Source organism: Malaclemys terrapin, chromosome 7, assembly GCF_027887155.1.
Source record: "Malaclemys terrapin pileata isolate rMalTer1 chromosome 7, rMalTer1.hap1, whole genome shotgun sequence".
Classification (NCBI taxonomy): domain Eukaryota; kingdom Metazoa; phylum Chordata; order Testudines; family Emydidae; genus Malaclemys; species Malaclemys terrapin.
The window spans coordinates 28194821-28209788 of NC_071511.1; the positions used below are offsets into that span (position 1 = coordinate 28194821).

Below are 14968 nucleotides of genomic sequence, written 5' to 3' on the forward strand. Positions count from 1 at the left end.
CGCACCATTAAACAATAATAGAATACCATTTATTTAAATATTTGTGGATGTTTTCTACATTTTCAAATATATTAATTTCAATTACAACACAGAATACAAAGTGTACAGTGCTCACTTTATATTTATTTTTTATTACAAATATTTGCACTTTAAAAAAAAATAGTATATTTCAATTCACCTAATACAAGTACTGTAGTGCAGTCTCTTTATCGTGAAAGTTGAACTTACAAATGTAGAATTATGTACAAAAAATAACTGCATTCAAAAATAAAACAATGTAAAACTTTAGAACCTACAAGTCCTCTCATTCCTACTTCAGCCAATCGCTCAGACAAACAAGTTTGGTTACAATTTGCAGGAGATAATGCTGCCCACGTCTTATTTACAGTGTCACATGAAAGTGAGAAAAGGCATTCGCATGGCACTATTGTAGCCGGTGTCACAAGGTATTTACTTGCCAGATGCGCTAAAGATTCATATGTCCCTTCATGCTTCAACCACCATTCGATAATGATCCAAAGCAGAGTGGCCAACACATGTTCACTTTCATCATCTGAGTCAGATGACACCAGCAGAACGTTGATTTTCTTTTTTGGTGGTTCGGGTTCTGTAGTTTCTGCATCAGAGTGTTACTCTTTTAAGACTTCTGAAAGCATGCTCCACACCTTGATCCCTCTCAGGTTTTGGAAGGCACTTCAGATTCTTAAACCTTGGGTCGAGTTTTGTAGCTATCCTTAGAAATCTCACATTGCTACCTTCTTTGTGTTTTGTCAAATCGGCTGTGAAAGTGTTCTTAAAATGAACATGTGCTGGATCATCATCCGAGACTGCTACAACGTGAAATGTATGGCGGAAAAAACAGAACAGGAGATATACAATTCTCCCCCAAGGAGTTCAGTCACAAATTTAATTAATGCATTATTTTTTTTTAATGAGCATCATCAGCATGGTAGCATGTCCTCTGGAATGGTGGCCAAAATATGAAGGGGCATATGAATGTTTAGCATATCTGGCATGTAAATACCTTGCAACACCGACTACAACAGTGCCATGCGAACGCCTGCTCTCCCTTTCAGGTGACGTAAATAAGAAGCAGTCAGCAGTATCTCCCATAAATGTAAACGAACTTGTTTATCTTAGCAATTGGCTGAACAAGAAGTAGGACGGAGTAGACTTGTAGGCTCTAAAGTTTTACATTGTTTTGTTTTTGAGAGCAGTTATGTAACAAACAAAAAAAATCTACATTTGTAAGTTACACTTTCACAATAAACAGATTGCACTACAGTATTTGTAGGTACTATTTCTTTCATTTATATTATTTTTGATTATAAATATTTGCACTGTAAAAATGATAAAATGAGCACTGTAAACTTTGTATCCTGTGTTGTAATAGAAATCAATATATTTGAAAATGTAGGAAAAAATCCAAAAATATTGAATAAATTTAAATTGGTATTCTATTGTTTAACAGTGCAATTAATCGCAGTTAATTTTTTTGAGTTAATCACGTGATTTAATTGCGATTAATCGACAGCCCTAGTTTTTTTCATTTAATAAAACCTCCAATGAGATTTTTTTTGGAGCTATGAAAAATCACAACCCTGATTTCAGTTAGAGTAAAACTAAAGATCTGATCGAAAGCCCACTGAAGGCAGTGGAAGGAGGAAGAAGATATTGTTGGTGAGATTTTTGGATACCTGTCCAATATTTTATTAGAACTTCTATCTTAATTTCTTAAAGACACAAAACAGAGGGAGAAATTACTGCCCTTCGACCCTCCGTTTTCAAATGGAGGGTGAGAGGGACGAGTTTTCATAATACACACTTAAATTAAAATCCTGGTTAATGTCTTTGCGAAAGGGAGGGGAGAACTTTCAACTTCATGCTCTCCTTCTGCCTGCCCTCTCTAAGTTGCTTTCGCTGGCTGTGTGCTGGCTGTCTTTGAGCTTTGGCAATCCCTGTGCTGCCTGGATGCTTTAGTCAATAAACTTATTGTGCAGTGATCCCACTTCTAAGTTAATAGAGCTGTCACACACCAGCTGTTAAGATCCAAGTCACGAACGTTTGGAAAGTTACAGTAATATAGCTAATTCTTAAATAGGAGAGTGGAATTTACTTAATCCAAAAATATTCTTTCCACCTGTATTTTTTCTAAAGCGTCTCTTCTGATTGTCTGTAACTATTAAAAAACAGCTACAAAAGATTTCTAGCTTTAGATGACCTTCAAAATTTGTGTTTTTGCAAGAGTTTGCATCAATCTTTTTTTAATGTATATGTACGTATTATGTATAACGTGTTGAAAAAACTTTTTTGATATGGCATGTATAAAATACACATTTAATTTGGTATGCACGTCAGATATATTTAGAGCATAACAAAACCTGAATATTAAAGAAAATTAAGGAATTGTAATTGTCCACTGCTGCGTTTTAACTATTGCTTTTATAGTTCAGCTGTGCTCTGGAAGCTCCTTTTTCATTGATGTGAATGGTGTCAGGGAGATTTGCCCTTCGAGCATGCTCAGAAATTATTCTTTTTCAGTCAACCTTTTATTTAAAAGATTTTCCCCAACATAGCAAAGGCATTTGCTGCTGTTAAGGATTGCGTACCGGCAAAGTTTACAACTAAAGCTGGATGGGTTTGTTTTTCTGTCTTTGGTAGCCCTCACTAAAAAACATGTATTTACAGTTTTGTAAGGTGGAAAAAATAGCCCCGTCTCACAAAACCCACCAATGACTGACCACAATTTTCTCAAAACTCTGGGGTGGGGAAAATTAATTGGTTTTGGCTAAGGCTAAGCTTGAGAAGTAACTGCCCTAACGAGCTGGACAGGAACCAGATTTCCATTTAATGGGAAATCTATATGTTCTTGAATGGAACGAAAGCTTCAAAATTTCCTGTGAAATGAAATTCCCTCCCCAAAATTGTTTTGAATTTTTTGATGAAATTATATTCCAATTTTAATGGGTTTTAATTTTTTTAAGTAAAAAGTTTCTAAACAGTCATTTCAAAACAAACTGATTGAAACAACGTTCCAAACATTTCACAGCAGAATGCTTCCATATTATCAAAATGTTTCATGTGGTGTTTTTTCAAAAATGAAAATTAGTAGAAATTGACATGTTTCTACAAAACGTTTAGCTTTTGACCAATGGGCTTTTTCTGACAGAAAAATGTTCAGTCTGAAAACTCCCAACCAGCTCTAGCTGCCAATATGAAATCAGATGATCTGAATCTTCTCTTTGCCCTCAACACAGTGCGCTTAGGCAGTGTTACTGTCCAAGGTTCACCCTGACGTCTCCTTTTATTAACTTATGTGACTTGGCTGTTCTTATTCCTTTTTCCTGCAAGACTTGTTGATTCATTACTTAGCTCTACTTTTGTCTGACTCTCCACTTCCTCCTGAGTTTGAAGCTACTGAAATCCATCTGCTCTGGTTGCCAGAGAGGTCAGCTGTCTAGCCCTGTATCTCCATGTAGGGTTCTAGAACTAAACATGCTGTCACATGCTGTCTTGGACATAGAAATTGTATCATCCAAATCAGCAAATGTTATAACACTTAGAAAATATCTGGCAGAGCAAATATATAAAACTATGGGTTGGCATCCATATTATGCCTTTTAGTGAATGTATGTCTGCTAATGGGGAGAAATTTAAATGCAATATAACTAATGAAATGTAAGGCAATCCAGCAATTAAATGGGCAGTTTTTGTGTACCTGTACAATTAAATGGGTATAAAGCTGCCTTGGGTAACAAACTGGGAAAGAAACTGTGTTCTTCTGCCTCTTTCCTTGAACTGTATAGCCAGCTGTAATGTCTAACCTTACTTCGAAAGAGCTTTTCCAAAATCAAGTGAAACAAATTAGCTTAACTGATAAACCTTCCAGGGAAAACTTTTAAGATTTTTAAGCTTTCTTTTTAAAAATAAGAATTAAAAAGGTATACATAAATAGCATACTTACTGGCCACTCTGTAAAATCAGCAGAAAGAGTTAACTTATCCTGGAACCCTTTATGACCTGAAAAAAACTGAAGGGTTGAATGATTGACATTTTCTGTGATTGTTATGATGGCACCTTTTGGCTTTCCCATCAGCCATTAGTTACACAGCATAAGATTTCTGAAGTGACATGCCAGCTCCTAAGCTCTACCCTGTCTACAATGCTTGTTTTTCTTGAAAGACTTTATTAATGCAGACTTCAAAAAAGGCTTTTAAAAGGTGTTGCATTTACAATTTATTCTCTGAAGTAATGTATTTGTATAGATGTCTTATGAACTATTGAGAGTGAAAATTTATGCCACGTTTACTCTCCTCACATCACTGAAATGCATTCGCCATGTGCCTTCTCTTCTTGCACCTGCACTCCCTTAGATAGGGAGATAGGAGAGCGGGCTGTGAAAGGGCTAATGGTGTGATGAAGAACCAGCTATACCAGTACTAATGAATACCTGTACCGAGCTGCTTTATGGCAGTGGTTGCAGAGTTAAAGTATTATGTTGCTTGAATTTAGCCTTCCCACTAAAGATTTCATTACGTAAATACAGCTCTAGTGAATCTTGGATGCTGAAAATGTTTGAGATGAAAGTTTTGGGGGGGTGATTGTTGTGTTTTTGTTTTGTTTTTTTGTTTTTTGTTTTTTTTTTACAGTTTAATGCTATAGACTCGATTTCCCTTCTAATTGTTGCTGATTACCAAAATATATGTAGAAGAATCTTTCTTCTAATAGGCCTGCTTTTCCTCCTGGTAGTCAGTAATGCCCCAGCTCAGTGTTTGACATCATATTTGCTTCCATTCCAACATGCAGTAAACACATTTTCTTGGTACAGTCTTTCACAGCCTAATACCAGTTGTACAATTTATTTATTTATTTATATATATATATATATATATATATATATATATATAAAAATCCCAGATGATAATTTTTGAGAACAGCAGCAGTTTTTTAAATGAGCTGGTTAGTCAATGTAACACACTAGTTGTTATCCTCAATAACACAGAAAAACAACTGTTTGAATATTCTTGCTATAATCCTGTGAAAACTGTTTCAGTCGGAGCAGCTTTCCTATAACTTTCCTTTGTTACATATATCTTGTAATCCTCCTAAGAGGGCTGTTCAGGCCAAGGCAGTTATCACATCTCTCTCTAAAAATATATCACCTAGTGAACGGACTAGTGTCATATCTTTTTTAAAAAATATTGATCTATGGTAGCCTTAACTTCAGTAGCTCACTTGCCTTTATGTCTGACCCTTAAAATGTCTTTTCCCCCCCCCCATGTTTAAGCAAAAAAAATATTGAGGGGTAGGTTTACTGGGGATTAATGACTGGCTAGGAAGCATTGAGGGCTCAAGGCCAATAAACCCAGTCAGTGTCATGCACTGAAGTAGTTATTGCTGCTGAAAATTGATATGAAGATTTTACAGTATTATGTTAATAATATTGCTGAATGCAGTGGTATTGTAGCTGTGTTGATCCCAGGATGTTAGAGAGACAAAGTGGGTGAGGTAATATCTTTTATTGGACCAACTGTTTGGGGAGAGAGACAAGCTTTCGAGCTTATACAGAGCTCCGTGTATCTCTCTCCCCAACAGAAGTTGGTCCAACAAAAAATATTACCTCACCCACCTTGTCTCTCGAATAATATTGCTGTTATAAAATTACTAGGATAACATTTTAGTGGAGTCACTTCATGGTTGCATATCATGCCCCTCAGTCCCCTACATCCTGTTTTAAAATGGAAGATTGCAGATGTTTGCAAGGCTAGCAGGGAAGTGAGAAGTAGTGGGTCATAGGAGGACATCTCCTCTACAGCTGCAAGAAGCAGTGAGTGGGAGAACTGCAAGGAGGCTGAAGGAAACCAGGAGCTCACTCTTTTCTCCAGAGGCTAGAGGGGAAGTTGGTGGCAGCCTGCTCTTATATCTCTGGCGCTGAAGAGTCTTTATAATGAGGCCATCCAGTGGCAGCCAGCTGCCTTCCCCAGTGCATGTGTTTTCACAGCAGGCCAGATCCTTAAGGGTATGTCTATGCTGCAGTTGGATGCCCATGCTAACTGACTCGGACTCAGGCTGTGTGGCAGTTTAATTGCGGTGTGCACGAACCTGAGCTTTGAGACTCTCCCACCTCTCGGGTCTTACAGCCCCGGTTCCAGCCCATGCCTGAACATCTACACCGCTATTAAACAGCTCCTTAGTCCAAGCCCCATGAGCCCAAATCAGCTGGCATAAGCCAGCTGCAGGTTTTTAATTGTAGTGTAGACATACCCTAAGTGTAGCCAGGCACACATTTTATTTTGGTAGGTGATGTGGCCAAAAATGGAGAGGCTGTGCATTAGTCAGTGAAGACCGAGGAACCATGCTACTCCGTTTACAATGCAATACATGTGTTCTTTGTATAATCCATGTTTAGGTATCTACAAATTTATTTTATTGTAATGCAGAGGCAGTTCATATTGCAGAAAAATTTTGTGGGACACAGACTAGTGCAGTCTGGGTTGGATGGTAATAGTAAAATAGTCAAACTGTCAGATGGACTGTACAGATTTGGTCGCAAATGCATAGCTCTGATCAATGATGTATTAGCTTTTTATTCACACAGTACAAAATGTCTTCATAAATGGTAGTGTATCCATTTACTGCTGCATTCTATATGACAGATTCTTTCCAAATAACATTTCTTTGAAATCCAATTTATTTTCCCTCTTCTCTTCCCCATTATAGAGTAGTACAACAAGAAGCTCAAAGATCGCAGCAAGTTTTACATGACAGAAAGAGTCCCAGCAGAACTAATGGTTGCAGTGAAAACAAACCCATTGATATCCTGGAAATGCTTAGCAAAGCCAAGGATGAATATGAACGAGTAAGGAAACTTGTGGGGAGGGAGGATTATCTATATTAGTAATGTAAAACTAGTCCAAGTACATCTGATTAAAGACCTCAGGTAGATCTCATTGAAATCAAATGGAGCTTTGCCTTTGCCTTCAGTGAGAGTTGGATCAGAGCGTAGTCGGGCAGTTTTGTACATAAGCATTATAACCTGTATCAGATTTCTTCAGTAATTCTTTACATTTCAAGTTAATTGCATTCACTTCTTGAGGTTCCTTTTTTCTTACAATAGCAGTTCTAAAGTGAGATGCTTAAGTAACACTTGTATTAAATTGTAGATTGAGGTTCCCACCAGAGGAGTACACTATATTTTTTTTTAAGATCTAGTATTTCACATATAATTTTAAAACTGGACATTAGGAAATAAAAATTAAAGTTGTAATATTCTGATTTTGTTGTCTTTTCTGAAATTGAGATAAAAGTGATTAAACACACGATACAGTATTAGAATTATATAATATCAGGTTGGAAGGGACCTCAGGAGATCATCTAGTCCATTCCCCTGCTCAAAGCAGGACCAATCCCCAACTAAATCATCCCAGCCAGGGCTTTGTCAAGCCTGACCTTAAAAACCTCAAGGAAGGAGATTCCACCACCTCCCTAGGTAACCCATTCCAGTGCTTCACCACCCTCCTAGTGAAAAAGTTTTTCCTAATATCCAACCTAAGCCTTGCCCACTGCAACTTGAGACCATTACTCCTTGTTCTGTCATCTGCTACCACTGAGAACAGTCTAGATCCATCCTCTTTGGAACCCCCTTTCAGGTAGTTGAAAGCAACTATCGAATCCTCCCCTCATTCTTCTCTTCTGCAGACTAAACAATCCCAGTTCCCTCAGCCTCTCCTCATAAGTCATGTGCTCCACCCCCCCTAATCATTTTTGTTGCCCTCCACTGAACTCTTTCCAATTTTTCCACATCCTTCTTGTAGTGTGGGGCCCAAAACTGGACACAGTACTCCAGATGAGGCCTCACCAATGTCGAATAGAGGGGAATGATCACATCCCTCAATCTGCTGGCAATGCCCCTACTTATACAGCCCAAAATGCCATTAGCCTTCTTGGCAACAAGGACATATTCATATCCAGCTTCTCGTCCACTGTAACCCTAGGTCCTCTTCTGCAGAACTGCTGCCTAGCCATTCGGACCCTAGTCTATAGCAGTGCACGGGATTCTTCCGTCCTAAGTGCAGGACTCTGCACTTGTCCTTGTTGAACCTCATCAGATTTCTTTTGACCCAATCCTCTAATTTGTCTAGGTCCCTCTGTATCCTATCCCTACCCTCCAGCATATCTACCACTCCTCCAGTTTAGTGTCATCTACAAATTTGATACTGGCTGCCAACTAGACATGGAGCCATTGATCACTACCCGTTGAGCCCAACGATCTAGACAGCTTTCTGTCCACCTTATAGTCCATTCATCCAGCCCATACTTCTTTAACTTGCCGGCAAGTTAATCCGCTGTCTTATCTCTTTGACAGTATTTGTAGTCTTTGGTAACAAAGATATATCATGGAGCAGTTCAGGAGAAATGAGCACTGAAGAAGTCTTTTGTATTAAATATATTCATAAATGTTTAATTTTTTGTAATACACATTCTCAAGAGATTCTGTTTTGTACATGTTCTGCACTGTATTTCAGACTGCATTTTTTCCCCTTACTGAAATTCACTGGAGGAGATGGATTGATTGAGACATGAATCATGATAGGATGTACATTACAGGTCCAAATTTAAATACTTCAAGGGGTGTTGAATCATGAGGCAAAAGACCAAGGGCCTTCACTTACCTCCGAACTGTGATTTAGGCATGTTGTATAGCCTGAAATGACTTGCTGCCATTAAATTAAAAAAACTAAAAACCTCTGATGTATTTAGAAACAGCATTTCAGAATAATATAGGGGTTGGCATGTATGTATGTATGTATGTATGTATAAAACCAGTCTCTCCTTTTACAATTATCAGCCAATCTGATATCAAATTTGCTTTTGCCAATTGCATGTTTGCAATTTTTATAAACTTCTCTATAAACATACATATGATTTTAAACACTTATGGATGTTATCTTTTATTTAATTTGCTAAGTGACATTCTCTCAGATATTAGTTGTGACTATTAAAAAAAATCTTTTAAAATAGTAATTAGTGTTAGTTTTAGTGCTTTCTTTGATTTTGTGTCAAGCTCTAAAGTGAATCAGAGCTAAGGATAATCCCCTGGCTTTCCACTCTAGTATATTTGTTTGTGTCAAATTTTACCAGATAAGCAAAATTGAGCAATGCTAGTTCAAGATGTGGTATTAATAAAAGAATGACCACATTAGTTTTAGAAGGAAACCTCTTGTGGCATAGATTGACATGTCTGCCATTATTTAATTATGGAGTCTTTCTCTTTATTCTTTTGTCCATGTATTTCTACACTGATGCTGTGTAATTTAAGTAAACATATTTGCTATAAAGAAGAGCGTTTCTTGGGAGACAATGCAGTCTTATTTCTTTACAAATTATTCTGGTGCACTCAAGTTGATAATTACACATGAATTTGTATTTCAGTATTTAAGAGCAGAAAGTACTTATCTGCCTAGTACATTCCAGATGGATCATACAGTAATCCTTGTGTGCAGCCCACATGAGATTGGCAGAGAGTCAGCATGAGAAGGGGACCGAGGGAGAGCAAAAAAGAGATTTATAAAGGCCGGAGTGATTTAATCTAGGATTCTAAATAAGTTTAATCCTCCCAAGTACACTCTACATCAAGTCCATATGTGAAAATGAATGAATTCTGAGATTTTTGTATCAAGTGGGTGGATGCTTTTTGTTGGTTGGGGTTTGTTTTACTTTGTTCCCTCCCCCCATGATTCTAGAAGATAATGAAGTGTATTATAGCCAATCCCTTGGTCAAGGTGGAAAAAAAGCCACATTTCTAAATCTTATTTGTAAGCCACAAAACAGTCAGGGACTTTAGGTCTAATGTATGTTACTACTTAAATGTTAAAAGCTGATACGAGTTGGGGAGAAATCTCCTGGAATCTAAATATGTAGTCTTTGTTTTATTCCTAAATCTATTGCTCAGTCATTGCGTGCGTAGACTGTCGGTCCTTCATGAGTTGAAACTGAGGCGATCACAACACACCTTCCAGTCTTCTCTTGCTCTGGCCATCCTTCGCCATGCTTGTCCATATCTCCTTGTTAGGAAATCATCCCACCTCTTTGAGGCCGACTGCGTGGCCGTTTCTGTTTTCGCGGATACCACTCGGATATAGTGCGGTCCATCTGTTGTCGCTGAGACGGGCCACGTGACCCGCCTACCGCATTTTGCTGAGCCTGCTTTCAACAATAACCTTTCACACTCCAGACTGCTGCCTAATTATTTCGTTTGGGATGTCATCGCAGAGCAAAATGCCCAAAAATGTTCGTTCCATCACCCTGTGTGTGACAGACAGTTGATGTTCTTCAATCTTTGTCAGTGACCATGTTTCGCTGCCATATAACATCTCTGGAAGCACGGTCGAGTCGAAAAGATTCGCACAAGTTGTTTTGCCGATCTTTCCTTGGAGGATGTCCTTGATGTCATTGAATGCGCACCCATCCAGCTTTTTTTCTGCGTGATAGTTCGCCTTTCTGGTCGTGACACATGTTGACTTCCTGGCCCAAATAGATGTATTTATCAACCTCTTGGGTCTGCTCTCCTCCAAGAGGAATCACTGAGAAATCTTAAAAACAAAAAATCACAGCTTCATACCCCTTTCAGAAAACCCCCAAATGAACTGTAAGATGCCATTTGCTGGCTTTGCAGCTGTAGCAGTTAAGTAACAAGAGCCATTCCCCTGCTTTGTGCTGACATCACTTGATGATGCTGGTGTTTAGAGATATCGTAGGTGCTATATAGGCTGAAGTTCTTGTAGTAAGTTGCATCAATTTCAGCTTTTTAAATAAATGCATCATAAACAATACTCAAGTGAAAAGCCACTTGAATCATGAAGTTGCCTTATTATCTTAGTGTATTACAGTTGGGACATTTATCTAACATCTCTAAACAACATGGGATCTGTAGTCTCAACTAATTTCCTGATTTTCTGTGCTCTCCTTGCCTTGTATTTTACAAGTGTTGATTTGTTCCTCCATTAATGCACTGGCACAATTAAATAACTACAATAGAGATAACATAGATAACTAACAGAAGTATTGGGAGCATAAGAAGATGCATCTGAAGAAGTGAGGTTCTTACCCACGAAAGCTTATGCTCCCAATACTTCTGTTAGTCTTAAAGGTGCCATAGGACCCTCCGTTGCTTTTTACAGATTCAGACTAACACAGCTACCCCTCTGATAGATAACTAGTCCTTTTTCCAGTGAATGAACATGTACAAATCCTTGAAGAATAATTTTTTATGTGGTGTAAATTCTTGCAGGAATGAAATTAGCAGATTTTATTGTTTACGGCTAGTGTCCGTAGTTTACATGATTGGCACCTTTTTTTAATAAATTGAACATGTTTCTATTAAGTGGAAAAAAAATATTAAACTGAAGTCCTGTAAATTTCCCAGTAAGAGAACAACAAAATAATAGTGAGCACAGCGGGTAGATTTAATGTGGTGAATGTCATTGTCTCATTATATTTAAAACTTATAAAAATCAACAAGATCTACATTCTGTATATATGAGAGTGGAAAAGGAAGTGCAGACTGAATTATAGCAATTGTGCTGCTGGGGTAAGGATAGAAAACAGATGTATTTATGTAAATGTTTTCTTTTTTAGACTCAGATCAGTGACTTAAGTATTATATCAAGTTCTGGAATGCAGCACAATGAGAATCCCACGAAGACGGAAAGCATGGAGACTTCAGAACAAACATCTTCAATGTTACAAATGCAAGACCAGGTATGTTCAATCCAAACCCAAACAAAGTGACAATCCTTTACTAATATTTATCATCAGTAATAGAAATACAGCATGTTCTGCACAAGTGAGATTTTTTTTGCAGTACTTCTGCAGCACAAAAAGTGTGTTTGTTTACAATTCAGTTAAAAAAAAAATGAATTGCCAAGATGCGTGTGTTCCTAAACCCAGTGACTGTTAGGATACAGGAGACAGATCTCTTTCTCACTTCTTCCTGGTGTATGTTATGGCCTTTTTTGTCTGACCTTTTGGCTTTGAGTAAAATTTTCAAAGGCATCTAAGTGATTTAGGAGCCTTGATCCCATTTTCAGTAGAGGCGTGAACATTTAGGAAATTCAGTCTCATTGAAAGTCAATGGGACTTAAGTTCCTAAGTAACTTAGATGCTTTTGAAAATTTAATCTCTTTTCTATATTCGGAAACTTTTCCTAAAAATTCCCCACCATTATTACTGCTGTTTTATTTCCATTGGTAATAGTGCTAGTGTAGACAAGAGGGTAGTTCTTGAACTGATATAAATGATCACAGCTTCCTTGAAATCAGTGGAGGTATGATAGTTTACACAGGCTAAGGATCTGAACCAAGGGATTTGTGGTTACTAGCATTTTAAGTAGTGTGTCTGCTAGACCTGCTCTGAACAGGGTTAGAAGACCTGCTTAAAAACCAACAGCTGGTCAGAGATTGGTCTATGTGAGTGATCCATTGTTGCTCCTACCAATAGAGTTTTAAACTGTGCAAAATATCCTACTGTAAATGTATTGCTTAATTTGCAGTTTCTCTCTAACAGAAGTTTTCCATGGTTCAAAACAGGGTTTCTTTTCTGATTGGTAAGCAGCATCACTGGGCATTTTGTAGCATGGATATTGTCAGAAAATAAATAACTGACTAAATTTGCTCATAGGCAATGACCCCACAAGGAAGTCATACAGCTTCCTACTTTAGAGAAGATTCAGTTAAAACAGTTCTAATGCTGTAATTAGATGCCACACAATACATCAATAAGTTGTGCCTACTAACAATGCCACCTAGTGGAGGCAAAAATGTAATGTTTAAGCATTAGGTAATCCTTAGCTTCAGAAAATGACCTTTAGCGATTTGGCTTAATAATTGGCTGGTTTAAATTCCCTGATATGGTTGTATTCCGACATATCTTCATGCAAAACACAAAAAAAACAATTATTCTTTTTTTGCATTTTTAAATTTGTAAATGAAATATAAAGATGGCTGTAGTTTGACATCTTCGGAGGAATGACTGCAATTAGGAAGGCAGCTTAATATTTACAAAATAAATCCAGGATCAAACACATATGCAAATTGCCCTGTAACAATAATTCTTGGGGAAAAGGGGGTTTTTATAGAGAAGTTGAGATTAGATATATTTTTAGACTCACTTTAATAAAACCTTTTAAACTGAACTATTAAAAGATTTATATATCAGCGATTTTTAGAAACCTTTAGTCTAGTTATTACATAAAAAATTACAACCAGTTCTAGTGTCGGTGGTGGAAATCACTATAAGTAACTAAATAGAGGTACAGATGCAATCAACAGTACGTGAGCAAGCTTGATGTTTTTTCCCTTTATTAATCTAGAGAAGCATCTGCACAAACGAAGGGAGAGTAAGGAACAGCTCCATCTCCAATGAGTAAAATCATTTTCAATTAAATGAAAAATTCAAAAGGGCCAGGTTTTTTGTACTTTAAAGCAGGGGTGGGGAAATTCCAGTCCCCTCCTTAATTTCATCTGGCCCGCAGCAAGTCTCCTCACCACGGGTCAGAAGCCCAGAGCTTTGGCGCCCCCCACAGGGCTGGAGCCGCAAGTGCCGGCTCACCCCGCTGCCGGGGGAAGCTAGGTGCCAGGCTGGTCAGTCGGCTGCCCCTGCAACCCCTAAGTGCAGAGGCAATCAAGAAAGGTCTGAGTCCATGTGCACTACCCCTGCCCACAGGCGCCACCCCGCAGCTCCCATTGGCCGGGAACTGCAGACAATGGAAGCTGCGGGGCGGTGCCTGCGGGGGCGGACAGCATGCACTGCACAAAGCTACGTGGCCATATTGTGGCAGCTTCTGGGAGCAGCATGGGGCCAGGGTAGTGGGAGGGCCTGCCTTAGCCCTGCTGCCAATCGGGAGCCACCTGAGGTAAGCGACGCCCAGCTGGAGCCTCCATCCCAACCCCCTCCCAGAGCCTGCACCCCCACCCTGAGCCCACTCCCACACTCCAAACCCCCGAGCCCGGAGCCCCCTCCCACACCCTGAACCCCTCATTTCTGGCTCCACCCTGGAGCCTAAGGGAAGCTCCAAGCCACTGCACTCCCCACGGGGCTGTGAGACGGCTGTGACTGTTTTTTTTTTTTTTTTTTTTTGGTGGGTCAGTGGTCCCCAATAGAAAAAAGGTTCCCCACCCCAGCTTTAAAGGATAAGATAAAAAAGTCTTTAAAAAACTGTGTTCAAAATATTACCTATTTTAAAAGTTCATACTACACTCCCTCCAATAAAAACCCCACCTCAAAACAAAAGAAAAACAAACTTGTGTAATTTATCTATATAACATTTGTTAATCCACAACAAAGAAATACTTCTGACAGGTGGTTTAAAAAAAATCTACCTGCCCTGAAGTACTTTGAAGTTCCTCCAAAGCTCTGTATCTCAGCAATTAAGCAAGGAAATCAGTTATGTGGAGTGTTCCAACAAATCAGCGGAACTAGGTAACTTCTAAAATAAATTACTGACTATGAAAACAAACCTTTCAGATTAATTGATCTAAGCACTCTAAAAAGCCTTTGCTCAGTTGGAATTCTATACAATTTGGATTTAGCTCTGCAGCTATTGGCCCACAGGAGTTTAGCTCTGTGCCATTGAAGAGTCCTGTCTCTTTCAAGGATCTCTTTCATTCTCTCCATAATGCCAATTTTGGCCTCTTGCATTTTATTAAACCTGCCCTCTCATCCCCCTGCCATGTATGGCAGTTGGGCTCTTTGAAGTGGCTTCAGGAGATGCACTGAGCATGCTACTGTGGAGAGGACTCAGACCCTAATAAATTTGGTGGCCGGATTGGCTTGTTGTTCAACCAAGGGGAAGAAGTACAAAGGGATTACATAGCCCAATGAGAGACCCTACTATCTTGTTGACATCTCTGAAACCCATCTCAGCCAGGGAAACGTCCCCAACCCCAAAGTGGAGGTGAGAGTCTGCTCC

General features: G+C 38.7%; 1 protein-coding gene across 3 annotated transcripts in view; it reads left to right on the top strand.

The window, feature by feature from the left end:
• DCP1A (decapping mRNA 1A) overlaps positions 1 to 14968 on the top strand; it is a 55477-nt gene that overhangs the window by 15827 nt on the left and 24682 nt on the right. For all 3 annotated transcript variants that reach the window (XM_054033684.1, XM_054033682.1, XM_054033683.1), the window contains 2 exons: positions 6721 to 6859; positions 11638 to 11760. In XM_054033684.1, coding sequence (XP_053889659.1) covers positions 6721 to 6859; positions 11638 to 11760 — 262 coding nt within the window. The remainder of the gene's footprint in view (positions 1 to 6720; positions 6860 to 11637; positions 11761 to 14968) is intronic.